The 22,866-nt window shown below is 39.8% G+C and overlaps 1 protein-coding gene across 3 annotated transcripts in view; it reads right to left on the bottom strand.

Moving 5' to 3' along the window:
- The window catches only part of inpp4b (inositol polyphosphate-4-phosphatase type II B), a 183,548-nt gene that overhangs the window by 17,651 nt on the left and 143,031 nt on the right, over nt 1–22,866 (bottom strand). For all 3 annotated transcript variants that reach the window (XM_085459043.1, XM_085459045.1, XM_085459044.1), the window contains 3 exons: nt 22,109–22,213; nt 18,340–18,448; nt 6,062–6,245 (listed from right to left, as the gene is read on the bottom strand). In XM_085459043.1, coding sequence (XP_085315169.1) covers nt 6,062–6,245; nt 18,340–18,448; nt 22,109–22,213 — 398 coding nt within the window. The remainder of the gene's footprint in view (nt 1–6,061; nt 6,246–18,339; nt 18,449–22,108; nt 22,214–22,866) is intronic.

Here is a 22,866-nt window from a genome sequence, read left to right as displayed (position 1 = left end):
GAGGTCATTACATACATATATTTTCCACACAAACAGCCCTTTCCTGCTCCTATACCTCTCTTCCGTTGACTGAATAGTGAGATTATTGAAAGTGACAGGAATTATGGAGACTGCTTCGTCAGCAAGAAGGTAGGTAACTATTTAAAAACGTCCTGTCCCAGAAACAGAACTGACAAAAGCTGCGTGTGGATGAAGTGTTTCTGAACTTTCCTCAGCTCGTGACCCATTTAAAATACGGTAGTGCCAGCTTGTTGATTTGTTAAGGCGAACATCTATTATTCATTGCAGATAACATCAACGTGATCAATATGGGGACACACTGGCCATAATCAGATCACAACAGCCAAAATTTAGGGCCTTCTGATGGATATCCGGGGCCAAGACTTCCTGTTCTGTGCGGCGGTCATTAATCGTGAATGCAGACAGATTCTAAAAAGTGAATTAAAAACCTAAATGGTTGTCGGATGATAGCTGGTGCTTCCAAGATTGCACTTTGGCAAATGTGTTCTCTCCTTTGCTCCTTAATAGATACTGTCTACCTGCAAGTAAAGCCTCTTTAAATGTGATCAAACCTGGATGACAATGCAACACCACAAAGGTCATTTGCAGTGCCAACAATCTTTATTCCTTGGCAACAGATTCTTCATAATAATATACATTTATAAAGATAATATAATGCAAGTAAAAGGCATTCTCATTTTTTGCTTTTATTCCTCCGCGGGGGATTTTAAGCTACTTTTTTTGTCACTTATATTTTACCATGCAATCAAACCCCCGTGAGTTTAAAGTCATCACACTTCACCAGTTATCTTTCTCCTTGTCCTTCTTAAGCCAATCAGTAACAACATCATGTACAGGGAGATGCAACCAAGGCCAAAATGATTCTGTTTTTTGGGAGTCAACTAACATGTTAATAGCCACTAATTAGTTAATTCACATTCTCTCAAACTTTTTGAGTCACTCTTCTAATGATCTTTGGTATAATAAAGTATACATAAATAATAATCATTAATAATACAGTTGTTCTGTTGATTTTTCAATACTCATCAATATGAATGAGCAGAAAAAAAGAAGAAGAAAAAAAACATCCATCTTAACTTGTATCAGAGGTTTCGGTCACAGGGGACAGCAACACTACTCACAGAAGAGTCTGTAATGATTATGACGATGAGATTCATTTTTTTTAAACTGGTTTGACATTGAGCATCTCTACCAATCACCCAATTATAGTAGAGTACAACCTGTTAGTTTAACTCTACTACCATCACAGGGGGAGCTTATGATTCATCTCCTATCCCTATTTATCATTGGGTTTGACCATCAAAGTATGCTGTTGGATGTTGGATCCATGGATTTCATTTGGTCCTGACTGCCACAACATTCCCAGGAATTTGTGTCTCTTCCTTGAAACAGGGATCTTTCACACACTACTCAAATGTGTTAACTATACTATGTAGCCACTATTGTGTGCAACTGTTCTTCTTCTTTTGGCTGCTCCCTTTAGGTATCGCCAAAGCAGATCATATGCCTTGGTGTCACCCTATCCGTAACACCCTCCTCTATCACACCAACCCTCTACATGTCCTCCTTCACTACATCCACAAATCCTGTCTGTGGCACTTCCACCTTCAACATTTGTCCAATGTGTCCACATTCCTTTGCCGCTCCAATGTATTCAATTCTAATCCTGTCCCCGATAATCAAGGAACCCAACGAAAGTCTTGAAATCTTCAACTCTGCCGCCTCCAGGTCACCATTTGGTGACCGTTTAGGGCAGAGAAGCCAAACAACAGCTAGACACAAAACACCACTGTATTTAATTCAAACTCTTAGGGTGGCAATAGTTCAGGAGGTAGAGCCGGTCATCTACAACTTGGAAGATTAGTGGTTCGATCCCTGTCTGCCAAAGTATCCTGGGGCAAGAGACTGAACCCCAAGTTGCTCTATGATGTGTTCATTGAAGCATGAATGTTAGGTGTAGAAGAAATTGCTTGTATGAATGGGTGAGTGAGGGATGCTGTACAAAGTGTTTTGAGTAGGAAAGTGCTATAAAAGAACATTTATATATATATATATTATTTTCCCAATTCAAATGCCTTGTATGAATCCAAATGACTTATGAATATACTATACATGAGTCCGTTTGGACATTTATGATTTTTTTTGTCAGACTAACAAGAATCATTTTTTATTAAATTTAAAAAATAAAAACAAATATATTCATCCATAGGTTGGGACATAAGCATATGAAGTCTTATAAGATATTTTCAAAACACTTTTCTATATGAGAAGAAAAAAAGAGCCACATTTGACTAAGTATTGGAAACAATAAGGAGTAACTGGGCAATCAAAATGTAAATTTATATTCAAACTAAACTCTGCTTATCTGACCTCTGTGTTAATTCACAATCTATGCCACCCCATATTATTCATTTCTTGAGATTACAGAGGAAAGCTGCGTATTGTAAAACAATCTAGGTCATATTTGCACTTCATAACCATGAGGTCAGAGAACTCATTTTTTATTCGACTGTGCCAGTGCTCAAACAGTAACTCCCTCTGATGGTGAAATGATATTCTTATAAATCCAATGCATTTTTTTCAGGATGAATGTGAAGGGATTAGATTAAAAGGAAGCATATCAATCAACCGGGTAATCACTGAATTGTGTTAAAATTAAACTCAGCTTGTACCCACTAAGATTAGGATCTTCAGTGAAGTGCAGTCCAAATGTTAATGATGCACTCTACTGTAAGATCCATATAGATATGTTTTCAAAGTAAAATATCACCAGCAGATCCCTACTGGGCAAAGGAGGAATGCACTGCAGCTTTAACCAAAGCAACTTTGCTCCCCCACATTCAAAACCTATTCCTTAGTGCAACTCTTCAACACCTACCCATTTTAAAGGATCTGAAATGCTCGAAATCCCTCAGGGAGACATTCTGTTTTCTTCAAAATATCTGCTGATGTGATCTTCACTGAGCAGGAGTGCAAGTCTGAAAATGTTTCTGTGCACTCCGGCAAAAAAATATAAGTTAGGTTTGATCTAAAGAAGAAGAACTGTGGGAATCTGTTCACCCCGAATGGTTTCAAATGGTTTCACCCTGAAGGATGAGCACAGTTTGGTTGTGATAAAAATAGAAATGTTTCAGTTTATGCAACTTCACTTTAAATGTGGAAAGAGGCTGAATGAATAGAGCTGGTCAGATTCCAGCAACACTGGGCTGTGAGGACATTTACCCCTGCATTCATGACCTCCACACACAGCATCATCTGACATAATCATGCATAGACGAGCAAACCTGCCAGTCTTTCCAGGTAACCGTTAAAGTGCGGACATATAACTTGCCCAAGGACACAGCTGGAGGAAGGGGGGACGTGTTGCAATTGCCTTTTCACTATAATTATCATCAGAGTGAAATTATTATTGTCACCATCATCAACAGAATCATTACCACGTATAGAAAAGCAACAGCACATTGGCCATGTTCAAAACTAATCAGAAAGTGTGTGGCAAAAAGCACTGGAGTAAAATGTTGCACTGGGCCTGGACACAGGTGGTTAGAACTATGAAGGAAAAGTCATAGGCAGTGCTTCGGTGTAAAACCTTTTCTATGGCAGTGTCATTTTTCCCACATTCCTTTAAAGTGCAACACATGCTCTGTATTCAAGAAACTTTATACTCACAGGAGAAATAGTATATTTTGTCTAATGGACAGAAAATACATTTAATTTTCTTGAAAACAAGAGGATGTTGCCTGTAACAGGGCTGCAAGTAATGATTAGTTTTTATTGTCAAATGATTATGCCATTTATTTTGTGGCAAGATTTGCAGTATTGTTATGAGCGTGATAGTTGAACATGTTGCAATTTAAAAATGAGGCTACTGCTGCTAACGAACCAGGGTAAACAAAACAACGCTATACTGACAAAAGTAGTGGACCACAACTCTAAATCTCTGAATTTAGGTGTTTGCCACAGGTGCATAAAACCAAGCAACCAACCATATAGTCTGCCTTTACAAACACTTGTGAAACAATGGGTCATTCTAAAGATCTCACAAAATTTGAGTGAGGTAATGTAGAAGGATGCCAACATTGCAACAAGTCAGCTTGTGAAATTTCTTCACTCCTAGATATTCTACAGTCGATTGTAAATGGTTTTACTACAAAGTGGAAGGGTTTAGGAAGCACAGCAACTCACCCACAAAGTGGCAGACGACCAAAGTTACAGATCACCGAGCGTTGAAACTCGGAGTGGGTAAAAGTCACCAACGCTCTGCTGACTCAGTAACTGCAGAGGTCCACATTTTCTCTGCCATTAACTCAGCACAAACTATGTGCTGGGTGCTTCATTGCTGTCCACGGCTGAAGAGTTTGCTTTTACATTTTTTTTATTTTATTGGATTTTCTTTTTTTTTTTTTAGCTTTTAAGCCTTTATTGATATGGGACAGTAGAGAGAAGACAGGGAAGCTAGAATAGAAACCAGCGTGAAACACATGATAAATAGTCTTGGAGAGGGTTCAAACCTGCAACAGCTGTATGGGTTGTCTACTCAACGAGGTGAGCTATACCAGCACCCTTCAGGCAACTTTTTAACCACAACAAACATTTATTTCATAGGGCTGTGATTATATAAAACTTTCAGGTCTAAATAATTTCATAAAAATATTATTACAATCTCTACTTTTAAACTGTAACACACCATATTTTTCTTTAGCATCTAAGACAATCCCACAGTGCTAATCCATGCAAAGTGTCTGTTTTATCCATAATCTTATCCAGTGTGATTTTGCATTGGTAGCACTTTGTGGTACTAGCTAGCTAGCTGTGACTTCTTCTAAATGTCACATTTATCATCAATACTGTGAACCCTCTTTACTTCATAAGAGATAAAGGAAAAATTTTAGTACTGCTTTAACTGTAGTCAAACAGCAGATAGAAAGCTACCTCATAAAATCAGGCTAATTTTCTTCCTCATCTCCAGTCTATACGCTAATCTAATCTAAGATAATCTAAGATAAGCTAAGTCAAGCTAAGTAAAGAATATGTAGTTTCATACATTATATATGGACATGACAGATGTATTCATCATCTCATGTGGTCAAAAAAGATTATAAACCTTTTCCCAGTAATGTCAAATCATTCCTTTGAGACTTTTGAAAAAAATAAACAAATAAACAAAACAAAATGAGTCGACTTGCTTGTGCAGGTGTCAGCGTGTGAAATACTCATATATTGCGTTATCTTCATGATTAAAATGCTTGGGATTTTAAGAGAGTCATGCCACATCAGCTTTTAAACACAGAGGCACATTCTCATCCTCCTGTCACCCTCAGAATCACTCACGTACATGAACAAACACAGCTTGAGATTTTAATCAGAGGACAGCACTGCTTGTGCTGACCAGGCCAGGCGTTTACTTGGCCAATGTGTGCATGTCTAATCAAGGATGAGAGGAAGTGGTGACAGAGCGAATGTACCAATTAAGCAGGCTGATTGGGCTCTATTCCACTGTGGCAAAAACAATCTCTCCCACAACAGATTGCAATCTGACAGCACCAGATGTAATTCATTAATTATACTGATAAAAACGCCTCAACTCCATAAACCTCCATGCTGCTATTCACTTTTGTTAGTTTGCCGTTTTTATGATGACTTATGGATCTATTCCTGGGGTTGTCTGTTTAGTATATGCATGTCTCTGTGTGTATGTGTGCTTAATGGTTTCAAAGCAACTGCAGTTTTTAAAGTTATTTTTCTGAATATTGCAGCTTTTGTTTGTGGTGAGCCAACTACCAGTCAGAGATTATCAAAGCTGGTGCAAAGTAACTCTTTGGTGTTTTAACTCCTGTTGGAGGGCAGCCATTTAATTTGGGTTTTCATCAACTTATCACCACATTTAAAGATTAATATATAGGGCTCTCGTTTCTGAGGTAAAAATCATTTGGCACGACATACCTATGCTTTGTGTACTGCAGCAGCTTGATGTAAAGAGGAATAAAGAGATAGGTGAGATGGAAGTGATTGCAAATGAAAGGCTTAAGTGCTGCCTCACCTTGTCAGAAAGGTGCTTGAGTGCATCCCTCAGTCCAGGGGAAGAGTGCTCATGGGCAGCCTGAAGGAGCTGGTCCACTAACCTCGTGATGAGGGGCTGGAGGAGGCTCATGATGTTGAGTACCTCCTGAGCTTTGGCTGTGTGCTCTGGGGAGTAGTAGATACACTGGTAGGCAGTGCTGAAGCTGTGACAGAGGAAAAAGAGAGAGAAAAAAAAACATCAGACTGCAGTGCCTGGCCCTGAACTGGGAATAGTTATAGCAGGTTGGAGAGGTTTGAAAGAGCCCCAGTTCAGATAAGAATAAAACTCCACTCCACACGAGTTTATCACATTGAGAATATAGCTGCTCTGGACAGAAGCTCATGTGAGAACTGTTTTGACCTGTGATGTTGATTCTCTTAGTGACCACTTAACATAGCGTTTACCATAACTAGTGCTAGTAGGTAGTGCTAGTAAGGAAACGTCCAGCACTGATATCAAACAAGGTACAAGGACCTGCTGTATCCATGAAAAATATTTTTGAACCAGTAACCAGCTGCAATGTGAATTACATGTAAAGGAGCTTTCAGCTGTTCCCTTGTATCCCAAGGCGTCATCACAGCAGATGGATCTGTTTGATTTTGTCTCGGAAACCCTTCCTGATTTAACCCTCCCTTGGGCGTGTCCTCTCCTAGAATTCAACCAGGGATCGTAAGGTGAAAGTGTTAACTCCCACACCACAGAGCCTCTGATTTAGAGCACCAGTATCATCAGTGGCTTTCATTCAAAAAAGCAGTTTTCACTTAACTCCAAACTATTTCAGAGGAACAGGTTGAGATAGCGTGCATTGTTGCCCTTTCTCACATGGTAGCTCACACAGGAATATGGTTTGGTGGGATACACGTCTGGACAGACTGCGTTGGAGGCAGTAAACCTGACATCCACCTACTCGCTTTGAATCCACTGGAGAAATACCTGGGTTATTGTAACATTCAATATTAGGGACTAACAGGAAAAATATACGGTCCAACTGGCTTCAATGCTGCAGTGCATGCTGAAGAAGGCTGTTGTTGAAACAAAATTCCCTGCATCGGGAGCAGCGCTGGGCTGTTCAAATCAGGTAGTTCAAGAGTGACCTAAAGTAAGTAGTGATATCTAATTACACTGACACTTTGTTAGGTGTCTTTTTGGCACCTTGCACCACAAGTGTTAGCTCCTGACGACATCAGTAAAATTAAATACATTGGCTATTCCTATTGTACAACAACTCCACTAAAGCTTAACAGTAATCCCTTCACATCTGATCAGAAGTACATTATTCAGGGGGATCATCATCTCTATGTTGAGGTTAAATAATAAACAATTAACTGTGTTGACTATAAACATATTGTCTCGGCACACTCATTTTCCCGAGCACATTTCAGTACGTGTTGCTACTATGCAAGTGTCAGAGGGAACACTTTCCAGGTACTTAGCCTGAACTGTCAAATTGGACCTGTAGTCCAATGTCAACCCATTTTCCCTTTATGAATAATGAATCCTCTTTTCATTTCCAGGGAGCTATTTAATCGCAGACAAAAACACCTTTTGTCAGTTCTAGATTCGGGGCAAATCACTCCAATCAAACATTCTCCTCGGGTAAAGTTCCAGTGACTTTCAATGAGTTTCTGCTGACTTCCTGCCATCAAATGTAGCGTGGAGCGAGGCATTCATTTGCAACCCTCCGAGACAATTTCGAGTGCAAACCTCTATGTAGGCCAGACCCCAGAGCCACATCCTAAGGCATAATTGACATAAGAAAGAGAGTGAAAAGAAAAGACGGAGATGAAGGGAGGGGTGCACACAAAGAGGGCAAAATATAATACAAAATTCTCTGTAGCGCTCTTAATAATTTGCAGAGAGAGAAAGAAAGTGGGTCTTTAGATGTTGCCCTGTGTGAAACTCTGTTACCTGATGTATCAATAAATGTGAAAAGCTGAAGGCCTTAAGAAATTAGCCGTAGTAGATACCAGCTACCAACTATGTGTGACTGGCTAACTTTAAACTCTTGGCCTTGTCATTACAGCTAATGAGCCCCCTGGAGGACTACCACCCACAAGCTTAAAGCTAATCAAAGCAATCACTAAGTGAGATGGAGACACAGGGAAAACTGTGTGAAGTACTACACCACACAGAACCCCAACATTACTACTTACTCACTTCTATTATCCCCACTTCCACAACCATACCACCAAACGCTATGATATGCACCACACAGAATTCTTAAAGTGAATAATCTACTGCAACAAAGTAAAGTCTGTAATACCTTTTCATCCCCTGTGAGCTTACATCTGTCTTAGTACATTATGCAGAACTAAAGAGAAACCAAAAAGAAAATCCTTCAGGACTGCAACAACAAAGACACTTCAGAAAAGAGGCAAAGGAGAAAGTTGTAGGAAGAGGACAATTGCTTCAGCAACTCAGATTCAATAACAGCCCTGTTGACTCATAAGAACAAATCCAATCCCATTAGGGAGCCTTTGCAGGCAATAATGAATGTTGGGACCCGCCACCTGATGCTAGAGGACAGAATTGATCCCCTCTAAGGCCGGCTAAGGCGAGGAACTTTAATTGCCTCATCAGCATGGCTGTCAGTTCAAGCAGGTCTACCAAGATAGCAAATGGTGCAAAGGTAAAACAGCATAAATCTGTGAATGCAAATCTGTGAAACTTAATGAGTGGGCAAAAGGGCAGCACAGGAGGATGTGTCATTTCAAGCCCTGGGTGCGTTTTCCACCTTTGATGTAATTTTGGAGTGTTGTGTTCCAGGTGTTTTAAACATGATCCCAAGAAAGCAAAAGGATGACAGAAATGCACAGTGTAACCCGATACTACCGAACTCATAAAATCCTCCCTCTGACCAAAACCTTCTGTTTGACTCAAATTGGTTCCAATAAAAACTTTTTAATGTTTTCTACCTTTGTTGCCATTTTATCAGTGTTTTGAATGCCTGATCTATTATGTCTGCGAGACTTGCATTGCAACATCATATCTAATCCTCACAAAAGAAGTGAGAAATTAATTGGGAAAGAAAATAAAAGATTCGATGCTACTAATAAGAGAATTATTAGTGCCACTGGGAAATATTTTTACATCGAGTATTGCTTTTGTGTACAATTGCTCCAAACAGTATGAGAAGAGAATGTTAATGTGTTCATTAAAATTCACAACATGAATGAGTCATTTGTCCAGCGACTATCCCAACTGTAAAGACTGTATGCATTTCATGAATATTTATGTGTATGACTACAGACCTCAGAGACTCATTAGTTTACATTTCCATACATACAGTAATGCATGAAGCATTTCAAGTGAACTGGTTTTCTTTTTTCCCCCTCAAAGGGACAAACTGAGACTTTTCGATAAACTGAGTGGGAGTTTTGCTGTTGTTATGTTTTTAATAATATGCATGTGTCATACAATTTCAACGCATCACTGAAATTCATGATTGCATGTTATGCTAAACCAATGGTTCCCAAACTTTTTTTGCTAGCCCCCTTTTGTATTACGTTTGCGCCACGTTATTGTTTACATGAGATGGATTGCAGATTCTGTCTCTATCTTATTTTGTTTTCTATTTTGTCTCTATCTGCAGGTTTTACACGCTTACATATATACACGCAGTTACTGTCCCTCCATTTAGAAAGGCAGAGGCGTCACGGTGTGATTATTTTAGGTGTAGTTGTTTTTTTTTTCCTGTGTAATAATATTCAACATTGCTATCAATAAATTTTTCAAAAAAATGCCTCTCTGTGCAAAATGGCTTTAAAAAACGAAACAGCTGTGGGATCCTGTTTGTCCGTGATTTGAACCGGGGGAACAAATCGTGGCAGGATCAGCCTGATATTATTTGTATCCCGCTGTAACTTTACTGTACAAAGAGCTAACATCTCCAAAATGTCAGGAGTAGTTAGTCATTACAACAAGTGTTTGTGAACTAAAAATCAAGAATGTGGGATCCTGTTTGTCCGTGATTTGAAGAGCCCAGCGCTGCTCCCGACGAAGGGAAAACCAATTAAGCAGGGGAGACCTACCTTGGCACTTGTGCAGGTGAAACCAAAGGGAAAACACGCTTCACCATATTTTCTAGTCTTTGGCTTAGAATGAAGTTGGTTTGGAAACATATTCAGCGATGCTTCATCTCCTGCTTTGTGTTTGTGGAGGCGCCGTGCTAGCAGTGTCCAAGCCTTGCTTTTTCTTTTCCCCCCCCCCTTCATACTGCGCCCCCCCTGCAACGGCTCTGCGCCCCCCCCCCAGGTGGCGGGCTCCACACTTTGGGAAAGTCTGCGCTAAACCAACAAATGCAGTCCTGTAGACCTGTCATTTTCCATTAAGAACCACTTATTGTACCCCAAAACTGTAGTATCTGAATTTGAAGTTGTACTATACTCCATACTGGGACTCATTATATTTGTTAATAGTAGCAATCATGCACACATCAAAACACAGCCCCCTCCTGACTATGATCCATCGAGAATTTGATATTTTTTTATATTAAATATTGGAAACATTTATCTCACAAACTCTCTTTGTTCACGTGCTGCTTATTTATTTTTGGCCTATTTTATCAAAGAAAGTTAAAAATCTTAGATGCAGTTGTACAAAAAAAAATTCTCCAGCATTTGATTTATATATATTTTATTCATGACAGCCTTTGACCTTCATTTATTAACTCTCTACACTATGCGAGACTTCAGTTACATGCGTCAGAGTTGCCGTGCTTTCTGGTTTATGCAGTGCACTGTAAAGCAGAGTCTGTGGCCTGGAGGATGGAAGAAGCGCACTTGTCTGCAAACTGTCACGAAGCAGTTGTAAAATTTGAAAAAGTGGGACGCAACCCAGAAGCAAGAATGTTAAACTTGAAAGTAAAAGCTGCGTCTCAATGCTGCCATCATTTTTCAAAAGGCGCAACTTTAACTTTTATTTCCGGTTCTGGTTTCTATGACACTTTGCACACTGGTGCTATTGCTGGAGAAGTAGCTAGCAAGAGGAGACAAGCTGACATGCTCCATGCTAACCTCTCTATGTTTATGTGACTAGAGCCTGACCAATCGATTTCATCTACAATCAACATCCAGCAACCACTCACTAACTGATGTGGGGATACTTATTTTCTCTAAAGATAGGTGGTTGCCAGATGGTTGTGGATGTCTCTGGACACAAGCTTAACTCTGCTTCACTAGGGTCTTCTTCTTCTTCTTCTTCTTCTTAAATATGTACAGGGTCAGTATTTTAAGGGATGAAAGTTACTCAGTCAACAGAGCATTGGTGTGTGCATTATAATAAGGTTAGATTGATGCTTTAACATTACAATCCTGGTATTACTCATACTTTATATCCCCAGCATTGTCATTTATTTGAAAGTTACAGTGTAAACATTATTTTTAATGCTGTGGCTTATTATCTAGAAAAATTTAAATGTTTACTCAGTATGGAAATTTGGTCTGATTAAAACAAGCTTTTCTCTGTTTTCAACATGAGGAAGTCTTCATCAAGAGAACTTAAACTGCATACTGATTTGGATGTCATATTAAACAAAACTGGGATCAGTTATGGAGTCAAATAATTATCTTCCTGTTTTATAGTGCTCTATCTTGTATCTCATTTTGTATTGTGCAGTGTGTCTTGTTGCATTGCACTGCTGTGTTCTCTGCTTTTAATGTGTATTTTTGGGTTTGCTTTGTGCTGACTCTTACACAGTTTGCTGTTAAGTTTTCATAATTTTCATAATGGAAATGCTGTGGTCTGTGGCGTCAACACAATGAAATGAAAATGTCGGAAACAACAATTTGATTCATCTGACTATTGAGGTACGTCTGCATCGGACAATATTTGCACTCACATGTCTTCTTCTACTGTGAATATTGGTTTCCTTTCAGGTAAGGCTCCTTTACAGACAGCACTGTGGCAAGAGAAATGTTTTCAGAAAGAACTGCTGCCAGACTTTAACACACTCACTGATAATGTATGATAATGGATTCCTTTTAATCCCACCTCTCACCACTCTCGGTGCGCCCTGCACCAGTCATTAAAATACCGAAGGTGTGCTGCCACTCCCACAATAAGCACGGCACACTTGAGTGCGCTTTACACCTGCACATTGATTCATTCATAAAATTATCACCATTCTTAGGATTCACTTTTCATAGACAAGCAGCATCTCGCTCATCCAGATGCTCAGACACAAATGGCACACCACTTTTTTCCCCCTAACTTTAGTTCAGGAGGAAATTCCAAGCCTGACAAGATGCTTCTAAAACTCTTTGTTTGTCCATGGTGAACTTCTTTGGTTTTCCCATCTGATCAATAGGAATTGGTTATGACAGTAATGAGAAAGAGAAAACCACTGGGCCCAGCGGCATAATTAAGCAAGCACCTCCAACGGATGGCTAATTAATAGTGTAGAGGAAATTAATGAAGAGCTAACCCTAACCTGCTGACAGCCAGCAGGAGTAAAACTTAGCTACGTCAGCACAGAGCTCTGGAGCACTTCAGGTGACTGCCAAAGCCTCCTCTGTCATTTAGACAGCATGCTCTAATCACGGTCCTTAAACCAGGCCACTGCCACGGCCCAGTAAAAATATGCAGTTTTCTGTAGCTACATGCTAGAAGATCTGATCTCAAATGAGATTCTTTAAAGCGCCAATCTCCCATCTGTTGTTGAATCCTCCACTGGGCACTGATCTCAGAGCGGTTCTCAGAATAACAGCCAAAACTTTACTTAATGATTCAGACACTTTCAGACCCTGATCTGTGACCAGAGAAGCCTCAAGGCTTCTGCCAGCATCCTTCACCATCATCCACACAACCTGGAGCGGGCTGACTCCAGAACAGGCAAAGAACTAACAAGCTGCTGCCCATCAGCATGGAGTCCCAGCCACTGCCAATGTCCTGTCCCTCAACCACACACAGTAATTCAGGGAGGAAGTTATTTTGTTGGACAACATGCTGCTAGTCACATTAAATCTGAACATCAGCCCCGTGAGACTCTATTAAGGCTGTGCGAGTTTCACCCACTCTCTGTGTCCCTGAAATGTGTCACTCGGCAGTTCTGCTTGACCGGGAGGCCTCGCGAAATGACAGTGCTTCCTTCCCCTCTCAGTTACGGTGGACAGAATTCAGAGACACATACTGGGAGAACCTCTGCTGTATAAAGTCTGCACCAACTAACTAAAGCTGACCTAACAAAAGTTCCAGCTACACGTTTATGTTGCAACTCCTTCTTTCAGTAAAATGCAGCCACACTGTCTCCCTCAGTCTAGACAGGGCAAAAAAAAAAAAAAAACAGGGGACAATGTTTGGATTCTGAATCTGTCTCCAAAAAATGCAGAGAAAAATGCATCATTATTCAGATTAGATGAATAATTGGTAATGTAAAATCCAAAACCAGTGTCTACAGGGTTCAATTAAAAACGGATGATAACCCAGTGACTTTTAAAACAGACATTTAAATGGGACTGCACGCATTAATGAAAGATAAATGCTTTTGCTCTGTGTGTACATGTGCAAAATTCCTTGAGGAATACTAAGTGTAGCTATTGATTAAACTCTTTCCTGGCCCATCCTGAGAGACAAACTACATTGCGTACTCTGACCAATGCCAAGTTTGGCGAGTGCAGGTTTTTAATGGATCTGGAAAGAGCCCCCCCGTCTCTCTCTTCTAGTGTCCAGGGAACAAAGACAAATAGCTCTTTTATTGCCCTCCTGGTAACACCTCTGTGCTCAGGTTTTCCTTTTTTCCTTTCTCAATCCTTTTCCATCTTCTCTTTGATGAATTAATATCACATTGAATAGCCAAGTCTCACATCTCGCCGATTGTTCCCTTTTTAATCAAATGTGATTACAAAAGGCTGCCTCTGAAAGCCGAGGAGGCATACTGGAAGAAGTATAATGAACACGTGCGCGAGTGTGTGTGTGCACATGAATCTTTGCTCTGCTGAAATAGGCTTGACTTACAGTGCAATTAAGGGACTCTTGCTTAGAAACAGCAACAGTACTTCGCATTAACACACACAAAAAGCCTCATCAGGTCCTTTTAGGCTAAATAGTTGGTCTGATGTTTGGTGTGTGCACAATAAAGGCAAACCGAACAATAAAATAATGAGTGTCTTTCCTGTCCTTCAGCCATTTAGTAAGCGTGCACGTCCGTTATAATGGCCTGAGTGAATACTTGGAGAATTTGAGTTTATTCCTGTTTTTACTGACAAATCACTACATTCCAGGTCAAACATGCAGGCTGAGTGCAGGCCGTAGTCGGGTAGCCAGGCGGAAAATTGGAAAATTTAAGCTACAGTGAGTCATTAGCTAAGGCAAATATGAAACAAAAAGCTGTGTCTCCCCAGAGAATTATTTCTGAAGTCTAATCTCTCATTCAAAGTGAATGATTTCACTTCAGTGGATTCTCGAAAATATGCTAACATTATCATTGTTCATGCTAGCAGATAAAACTGACCATCTTCAGCAAATTCACTTGTGCATTTTACCGTAAAAAAAGCCCTTTCTTTATTTTTTATTATCAGCACAGGGCCGCGACTATTTTCCCTTCAGCTTATCCATTTTATACCCATACCTCAGCCCTCTCAATCTTGCTTCTCCCCCTTTTCTTGAGCTGCAAACTCTGTAACTAATTGGATCTGGCATGGTCTGTAATGACTTTGCACTCTATGGGGAGCTATGGGAAAAATCACCCTTCATTTCATCTGGCATCACTCAAGTGACCACATACTGAACCTCAGCGACATATAGCTCCATCCTGCATCCAAAAGGCAAAGACAGCAACATTTACAGGATACTGCTGATCTCGGGTTTGAGAGACTCATATGCATGTGTTGGCCCCTGAGGGCATTTTCAGTTTTATATATGTATGTGTGTGCATAATACCATTATCAACGTCATTTGTCAAATGTTGAAAGTGAGAACCCAAAAGCAGATTCTGCTTTTGGGTTCTCAGGCATAGTTAAACAGGAAACTCGAGAATTTATCGAAGCTGATGATCAGTGTACAAAACAAAACTGAATAAGAAGGAAAACTGAAATCTTCCACTTACTGAACATCAGTGTTGAGTAAGTTACTTTAAATTAGTAACTTAGTTACATTACTAGTTACTTCTATCAAAAGTAACTCAGTTACTTCAAGTTACTCGTTACTTTCAAAGTTACTAGGGAAAGTAACTTTGGTTTTACTCAGAATTCTCTTGTTAATGTGTTGCTTCCATAACTTTGCCAGTCTTCTAGCTTGCTTACTTGCCACAAGTGCACTGTGCCACCTACCAATAGAAAAAAAAAATAATGTGCATATTTCCACGAGAGAAATCCCACGCCTGGACCATCATTGACCGCTGCCATGGTTCTAGCCTACGTCACAGAGTCATGTGCGCTTTTTACATCCAACACAAAAACTGCAGTCGTGGTGCTTTCGATTGTACTCAGAACTTCTGCCTTCCGAATAGGAAGATGTAGGTAACACCAGACTGCAGATGAGCTGCATACAGGGCTGGACTGGGACAAAAAATCAGCCCGGGCATTTTGACTAGAGACCAGCCTGCCATTATAGGAAAAATCATAAAGCCTTTGAATGAAAACAAACGCTGTTGTGACAGTGATGTACACTGTTTTGATGGTATATATGTATCAATCTATCAATCGTTTGTTGTAAGATTCAGATAATTATTTAATAAAAGCTAGACATTTTAAATGAGAATAAGAAAGAAAAGTATTTCTTTGTGCCCCCCTCTCCCTGTTAATGCCCTACATGGCCCCCTGGCAAAACTTTGCTAGATCCGCCCCTGCACAGTTACCAGCTGTCAGCTACTTAGAAAAGGATCCTGGTCTTATTTGTCTCTCAGAAACAGTTCATAACTTCCCTTCAACTCATTCATGACAAAAGGTAAACCTGTTTCCCCATCACAGCTCTGATGATTCAGTAAGGACATCTCCTGGTTTCATCTTCACGTTTCCCTCTCACCACATATCCAAACCATATCATGACCAGCAGCTTTACAGCTGTGTAAAGTGTTTTAAGTATTCTATCTATTTTATTTATTGAATTTTATTGTTTTATTTATATTTTGATATTGCTAGGGATGATGCAATGATCGGGGACCATTCTTAATTTCGTTGTTCTCATGACAATGACAATAAAGTTTCTGATTCTGATTCTGTGGCTCCAGCAAACATCAGCTGATACTAGAAATTAATATTAAATAAATTCTAACAACAGCTGATCAAGCTTAAACGTGCTGCTGTTGTTTAACGCAACATTTCCTGGTTTCCTCTTTCTGGCGCAAAGTGGGCGATAAACAAACAAGAGACAAAAGCCGATCAGCTGATCATTGATCAGTTTCATGATTGAAGTAGAAACAGGAGAGGGAGGGGGGAGAGAATGAGAGGAGAAGAGGCAGCTGCAGCGTCATGACAGAATAAATCCAGCTTTGTGTCTTTTTCATTGTAGCTGAAGTACCGGACAAACTGTGTTCCTTTGCACCTCAATATGAAACCTGTAATATTTTCTCTGAATACGAGACGATTCTGTTTTTTACTGGACGGTTGGCAACTCTAATAATTAACCTTATGAACAAAATAAAGTTCAACATCAGTAACATCATAGCACCCACCCAGCTGTATAGAAACTCTGTCATGCTAGCTAGTAGGCAGTATGGAAAAAGTCAGAATAACGAAAATAAACTCCACCTAAACTTGGTTTATATCTGACCCAGAGAGACTGCAGGTCATAACTTCTTACCTGAAGTTCAGTTCACACTTGGACCGGCGGCCACCTCGGGTCTCTCCTCCTTCTGTGTCCGTTTTCTCTCATCCACCTGCTGGCCTCTACCACTTGCTAATGTTACTGAATCTGTGGAAGCTCCGCGATAGCCACCACACGAAGTAACGAGTAACGACCCTATCTAAATCCCAGTAACGACTAACGCGTTCCTGGCATAATAACTAGTTACCGTGCTCGTTACCACAATAACAACGTAGTTACTGTAACGTGTTACTTAATAACGTGTTAGTCCCAACACTGCTGAACTAAAGCTGGGAGACACAAGGGATTGAAGAACAGACACTCAGACAAAGGACTAGGGGAGATAGCAACAATGAATACACAGGAGGGTGATCAGGGGAAGTGAAAACACCAGGGAACGCAGCTGAAACTTTTCAAGGAAATGAGACTGAGTAAAGCAAAAACTAAACACTAAGCACGCAGGATAAGAGATTACCAAAATAAAACAGGAAACAATGAGAAAAGGACTGAGAGATAAAAAGATAAACAACATGAAAATGAGAGTATCTGAACACAGAAGACTTGAGTTGAGCCCTGAGATGAGACTAAGGGAACAGGGAGGGGACAGTAAAGGGAACTAATTAACAATTTTTGAAAATCAAAAACAATCGTGAATTAACAAAACTCAAAGATTCAAACACAAACGTTGGATCACAGACCCAGCACCATGACAGGATTTGAAGATCTAGCAGTGATGGTCAGTGAAGAAAGCAAACAAGACACATTTAACCCATCCAGCCATGAAGCAGAGAGATGCTTCACAGCCAAATACCGAACTTAATAAAACATAAAAATATAAAAATCTCCCTGTTTGTCAATGAAAGGCACTAAAAATGTTTCTAGGTTGAACACTGATTTGAGAAAGAGCAGTATATTAGAAAGAGTTTATACTCCAAGCAAATATTTTTTTAAGAATTCATATTGTTTTAGAAGAAGGACTTGGTTCTATGAGAAAAATTAGAGGTCATCACAATGGCTGGATTATTGCAGACTAACTGCAGACCCATCTGACAACTGGTGTCCATGTGCACTCCAAACATCGTTGTGTAGTACCAGTTTTATCGCTGCTCATAAACTCAGCTGACAATTTCCCCCTTTCTTGAAACCTTAAAACTCGAGTGCGAGCTGCAGCTGGCAGCTGGGAAGTTGCAGAAAAAAAGCGGCTCTTCAATGTTCACGAACATATTTAGGAAGAAGAAAAATGCTTGCCAGGAAAAAGAACAGGTGCAGAGGAAGTTCTGACTCAACAAACCCTTTCCATCACGCCTGTTGCCTCGAGTCAAATAGAGCTGTCAGAGGCAGTAGAGTCCCAGTCTAAACTGAAAATAAAGTCTGTGGGCCAGGGACAAATTTGTTTGCCAGTATTAATTATGACCAAGTTAGATTCTTTTGTCAATAAAAGCCAGTTCCTCCAACATGGGCCTGGATTAAATCACTCAGGTACCTATGCCTTCATGGTGTAAACATTTATTTTGTACCTCTTTTTCTCTGCTTCATATCTGCTCAGGAGTCGCTGGAGACCACCACCTTTAAAGCCCTGGAAGTGGGCAGCTGGGGCACCAACAGTGACGATGTCGTAAAACGCATCTGTAAAGAGAGAGAAAATTGAGTTCACAGCATTTTAGATACAGATTTTTTTTTTTTAAAGGCAGAACCTGCAAAACTGGAGTTACTGGAGGACCCCGAATTGAGAAAACTGAGAACATGAATGAATCCTGTCAAAGTAAATTACATATTAATATAATTTCAAGTAGGATTTTTCACGGAAATGATGGAAATGCTGCTAATAAGAGTAATTTCAAGACACACAGACATGAGGAATGACTAATGTCGGCTGTCTTCCGGCTTCAGCTCAAATTAAAATATGAAAAAAAAAATGTAAATATGCCGACCTCCATATCTAATGGCCAATAAATGAAAAATTAGCAATTAAACAATAGATGGGAGAAACACCCTTCAAGCATGTTATGAGTGTTGAAGTTGAACAGTTTGTTAAACTATGTTGGCAACAAATGGCAACAAGTAATCACGTGAGTTTCAATAAAGCAAAATAATTTTTAAACAGTGCTGTCATATTACCTTAGTAAGGAATCATAAATAACGACACATAACCAACGTTAAGAGGATCTATTTATGTTCTGTGAAAGGAAAAAACAATATATCAGATTTTCGTCACCAAATATCGGTATTGAAATCATTTTTTCAAATCTCATATCTGTCAGCCTCTAATTATCTCTATGTATGCTTGGCTCTACTTCTTGCCATCTTTTCATCTTTATTTTGGTCTGGTCCCACGTTAACCTGGAAGGACAACCAATGTCACAGTATTTCTTTTCAATTTGCACACCGGGGTCATAAGTAAATAAACACTTCACAGACGGCTAGGCGGCACAGAGGTGCTTAGAACAGGGCTTGATTTGAATGAGTAATGGCTGAAACTGTCAATTAAAGCAGGAAAAACAGAAGGGGGTATGGGGGGGGGGGGGGGGGGGGGTGAATATTTTGGTGTGGTTTAGTGCTTGGTCAGTTAATGAACGCCCATGAGAAAACAACAGTCCACAATAATATTCTAACCAAAAAAAAGAGGCTGAAAACACAAATTAATGACACAACAGTTGCAAGTCTTGCCACAGAGAAGTAAATGACAACACCACTGTAGACCAATAGTGGTTTGATGTCGAGGCTTTGCTACTACCCACTGTTTCTTCCATTAATTATTGAGGTGCCTGGCCATAACACTCCCTGACTGCCACATGTCTGGCCCCTGGAGTTTTCAGATATCTAAGTTCCCTTAATTGGTTCTCCCCCCAGCAGAAGTATACTGAAAAGCAATGGCGGATTTCAGAACATCAAGCACAATGACCAATTTGTGCTCGATTTGCTTGCTCTTTTTCACACACCGACCGTTTCTCAATAAATCAACAACGGAGCAAGCTGTTATACTGAGAGGACAGTGGCTTTCTGGAAAGAGTAAACTGGTTGTGGCAGTCAGGATGATTGGTTATAATCCATGCTTAACCCATTCAACAGTCCCTTTTAACAATGACAAAGCATTGTTTTACTCGACCTAAATGAGTGCTGAATAATGCTTTCAGTTCAGCTTTGCCGAGCTGTGCATTTAGGCTGGAAATATTCTATAGTTGTCATTTTAGAGGCAGAAGACAGCCACTCACAGTAAAACAAATGAATACTGTTTAGAGCTGGAAGTGTTGCTTTCCTCCCTATTTTCTTTTCTTGCTGAACGATCGGGAGACAAAATGAAAATTAATGGTTTTGCATTGTTGAGTAAATTACATAGCCAAACTTCATCACTTCAGAAAATCAAATGGAAAAATAGAGCTCTTCACTGTAGTTGAAACTGAAACTCAGTTGCATTATGGACCAGTTTTCATTGTCTTCTGTGCCTCTCTGATTGCAATCATTTTCTTTCCTTGTGGTTTTTCTTTTGCCTTTTCAAAGCAAGTAAATTTGAAGGGAAAAAAATGAATTTTACATCCAATAAAGGTTGCTAGAATAAATTAAAACACGAGGATAGCCTAATACCCAGAAATGATGGCTATTTTTTAAAGACAATCTTCTCATCAGTGGCTCTCTGTCTTAATTTTGCACTTAACCATTCACATCAGATAACCACTGATGAACATGCATGAAAGCTGGCACATGTTGAGCTAATTAGAGACAATCAGCAAGTGAACTGGAAACCATGAGCCAGTCGTGTTGCTGTATCGATACATACTGTAGAAGCTCTATACTGTAAAATAGAGCTTCTTAAAAGTATCACGAAAGACGAAGGCTACGTTTTTATGGTTTCCTTGGCTTACTGCATCCATCTTGGATTAGTTGTAAAATCATACCAAAGTACTGAAAGCCACATTTCCATAACTTTTGTGCTTTAAAGCACTTTAAAAAGTCTGATTTGACTAGGGATTCGACTGGTGAAACATCTCTCAGCCAATGTGTTATTGTGTAAAACTCACAATACCATCCCTCATTTCTTGATGTGCAGGTGCATCTCTCAGGTCCTGTGTAAAATCTGGGTCTTTGGTGGATTTCTTCCCAGTCATGTCCTGTCCTTTCTTAAGGACATGACTTTCAGATACTGTTAATCTGCTGTAGATAATCTTTTAAACGGTCACATCTTCTTTTGCCCTCCACTTTTCCACTTTCCTCAAACTTTTTAAGGACACACTGCACACCACGCTGAGCCATCCCAGGTTTTTGTGTAATAGTTATTTGAGAATCACTTTGTTGTCTCAAAAATGATACTTTAGATCTGTCAAACCACGTTATGTTTGCCATGAAATAAGTCTCAAGAAATTAAATAAATGATGTGTTTTTACAGCAGGCTGTTAGGAGTGCCAAGTTGTCTGTTCATCAGTTAGATGCCTCATTTTTTGATTCAATATGTCAGAGTTAGATGGCTTATCATACACAAATCTACAATTACAAGAAAGTCTGGGTTCTTGAAAGCAAAATATAAAGAAATGATGGATGGATTGAGACTTTTGCACCGCGGATCAACATTACTTACTTAACATTGTGACACCAGTGGAAGCTGTGTATACTCTGCATTACACTTAAGCTGCAGCATCTCTGTCTGGTGTGAATTGGGCCAACAGAAGGGAATTAATAGTGTCTCTAAAGTTTATATTAATATTTTTAGATAAAAAGTCGCAGAACTGTATAATGTCTCTGTTTGACTATTTTTATTTGTCCTATCAGAAGCCTTAAAGAAAGACTGATATGTATTTCAACGTTTGCCTGTCTTCAACTTTCCATCAATCATCTGTTGTTTAGTTGCACTGGAGCCCATTCACAGATCATCAGGAAGTAGTTAGTTGCCTTAATATGCTGAGACAGTTCCAGGGCAAAAACAGCCTCTGCCAGCAACAGAGCAGCAGTGGAAGAGACAGCCTAGTCCTTCACTCCACAAAAACGCAAAGGGCTTAATTAGTGTTTTGTCTGTTTTTTTTTAGGCCAAGTTAATTCTCACCTTTCAGCCTGGATGATGACCTAGAACCTCCCTGTCTGAGCCCCCTGAGTGTCTCAGACAGATGGAGAAGTCAAGCACAGTAGGTGACAATGTTTCCATACCGTGTTTGAAGTTACGTTGTGCACAGCTTGAGCTGAGAACCACTTAGAATGAAACTGTTCTCCCACACAAAACCTAATTGCTCTTGAAAGGACGTCTGAAGACAATACATGCAATGATGAATCTAAAACAAGTCCAAGTCAGAGGTGCAGTACCTGTTTTTTTGGGGCATGTCACCCTCATCCTCTGGGTGTGCAGGTTTATCGGAATAAACTCCAGAGACTTTTGAGCTTTGCAGCAGCTTGGCTTGAATGAGCAACCTGAAAACATAAACAACAGTATATGTCACAAAACCAGGTTGTGTTGGTCAAGATCTTGAAGAAGAAAGAAGAAAAAAAATCCTTGTACTGTAAAAGCGATTGTGTAGAAGTTATGCTGGGTATTTGTAGTAACCACAACCAAATTTTGATACATTTCCTACACAAATGATTGAAGACACCGAGTTCTTTGCTAAATTAACATGTATTTATTTCACGTTTACATACATTTAAATTGACCAGTGTGCAGTCTTTGTCAGTGTAATAATGATATATCCTGATGCAAATAATAAAAAATTGCATCAGGATATATCATTATTTCTACATTTCTCAGAAGACCAGAGGATTTCTGGCTATACAGTCCAAAAGGTCTCATGCTGGCCTATCTTGCCATGTTTCTAATGGCTCCATCACCCTAAAGTAAAAGCAGGATGGCTGACTCCATGCAACTATGAAAAACTGGTGACTGCGTTGAATCTGTTAGAAACGGATTACAAGTAGCTCTGGTGACCAACTGGTCACCTGCAGTTTAAGGTGCAACACCACCAACCTTATTCGATCACATGGTAACTACACAGATTGGCCAACGGGAGCCAATCTATTTCCAAACAGTGGCAGTCTGATTTGGACTGACAACAGTCACTCTAAGAAAAGTC

The sequence above is a fragment of the Copadichromis virginalis genome, linkage group LG6 (assembly GCF_057382275.1).
Source record: "Copadichromis virginalis isolate Kocher_CV1m ecotype Utaka linkage group LG6, C_Virginalis_male_GT1.1, whole genome shotgun sequence".
NCBI classification, from domain to species: Eukaryota; Metazoa; Chordata; class Actinopteri; order Cichliformes; family Cichlidae; genus Copadichromis; species Copadichromis virginalis.
Note: the sequence above shows the minus strand (reverse complement) of the source record. Positions and strands in the feature narration are given on the sequence as shown.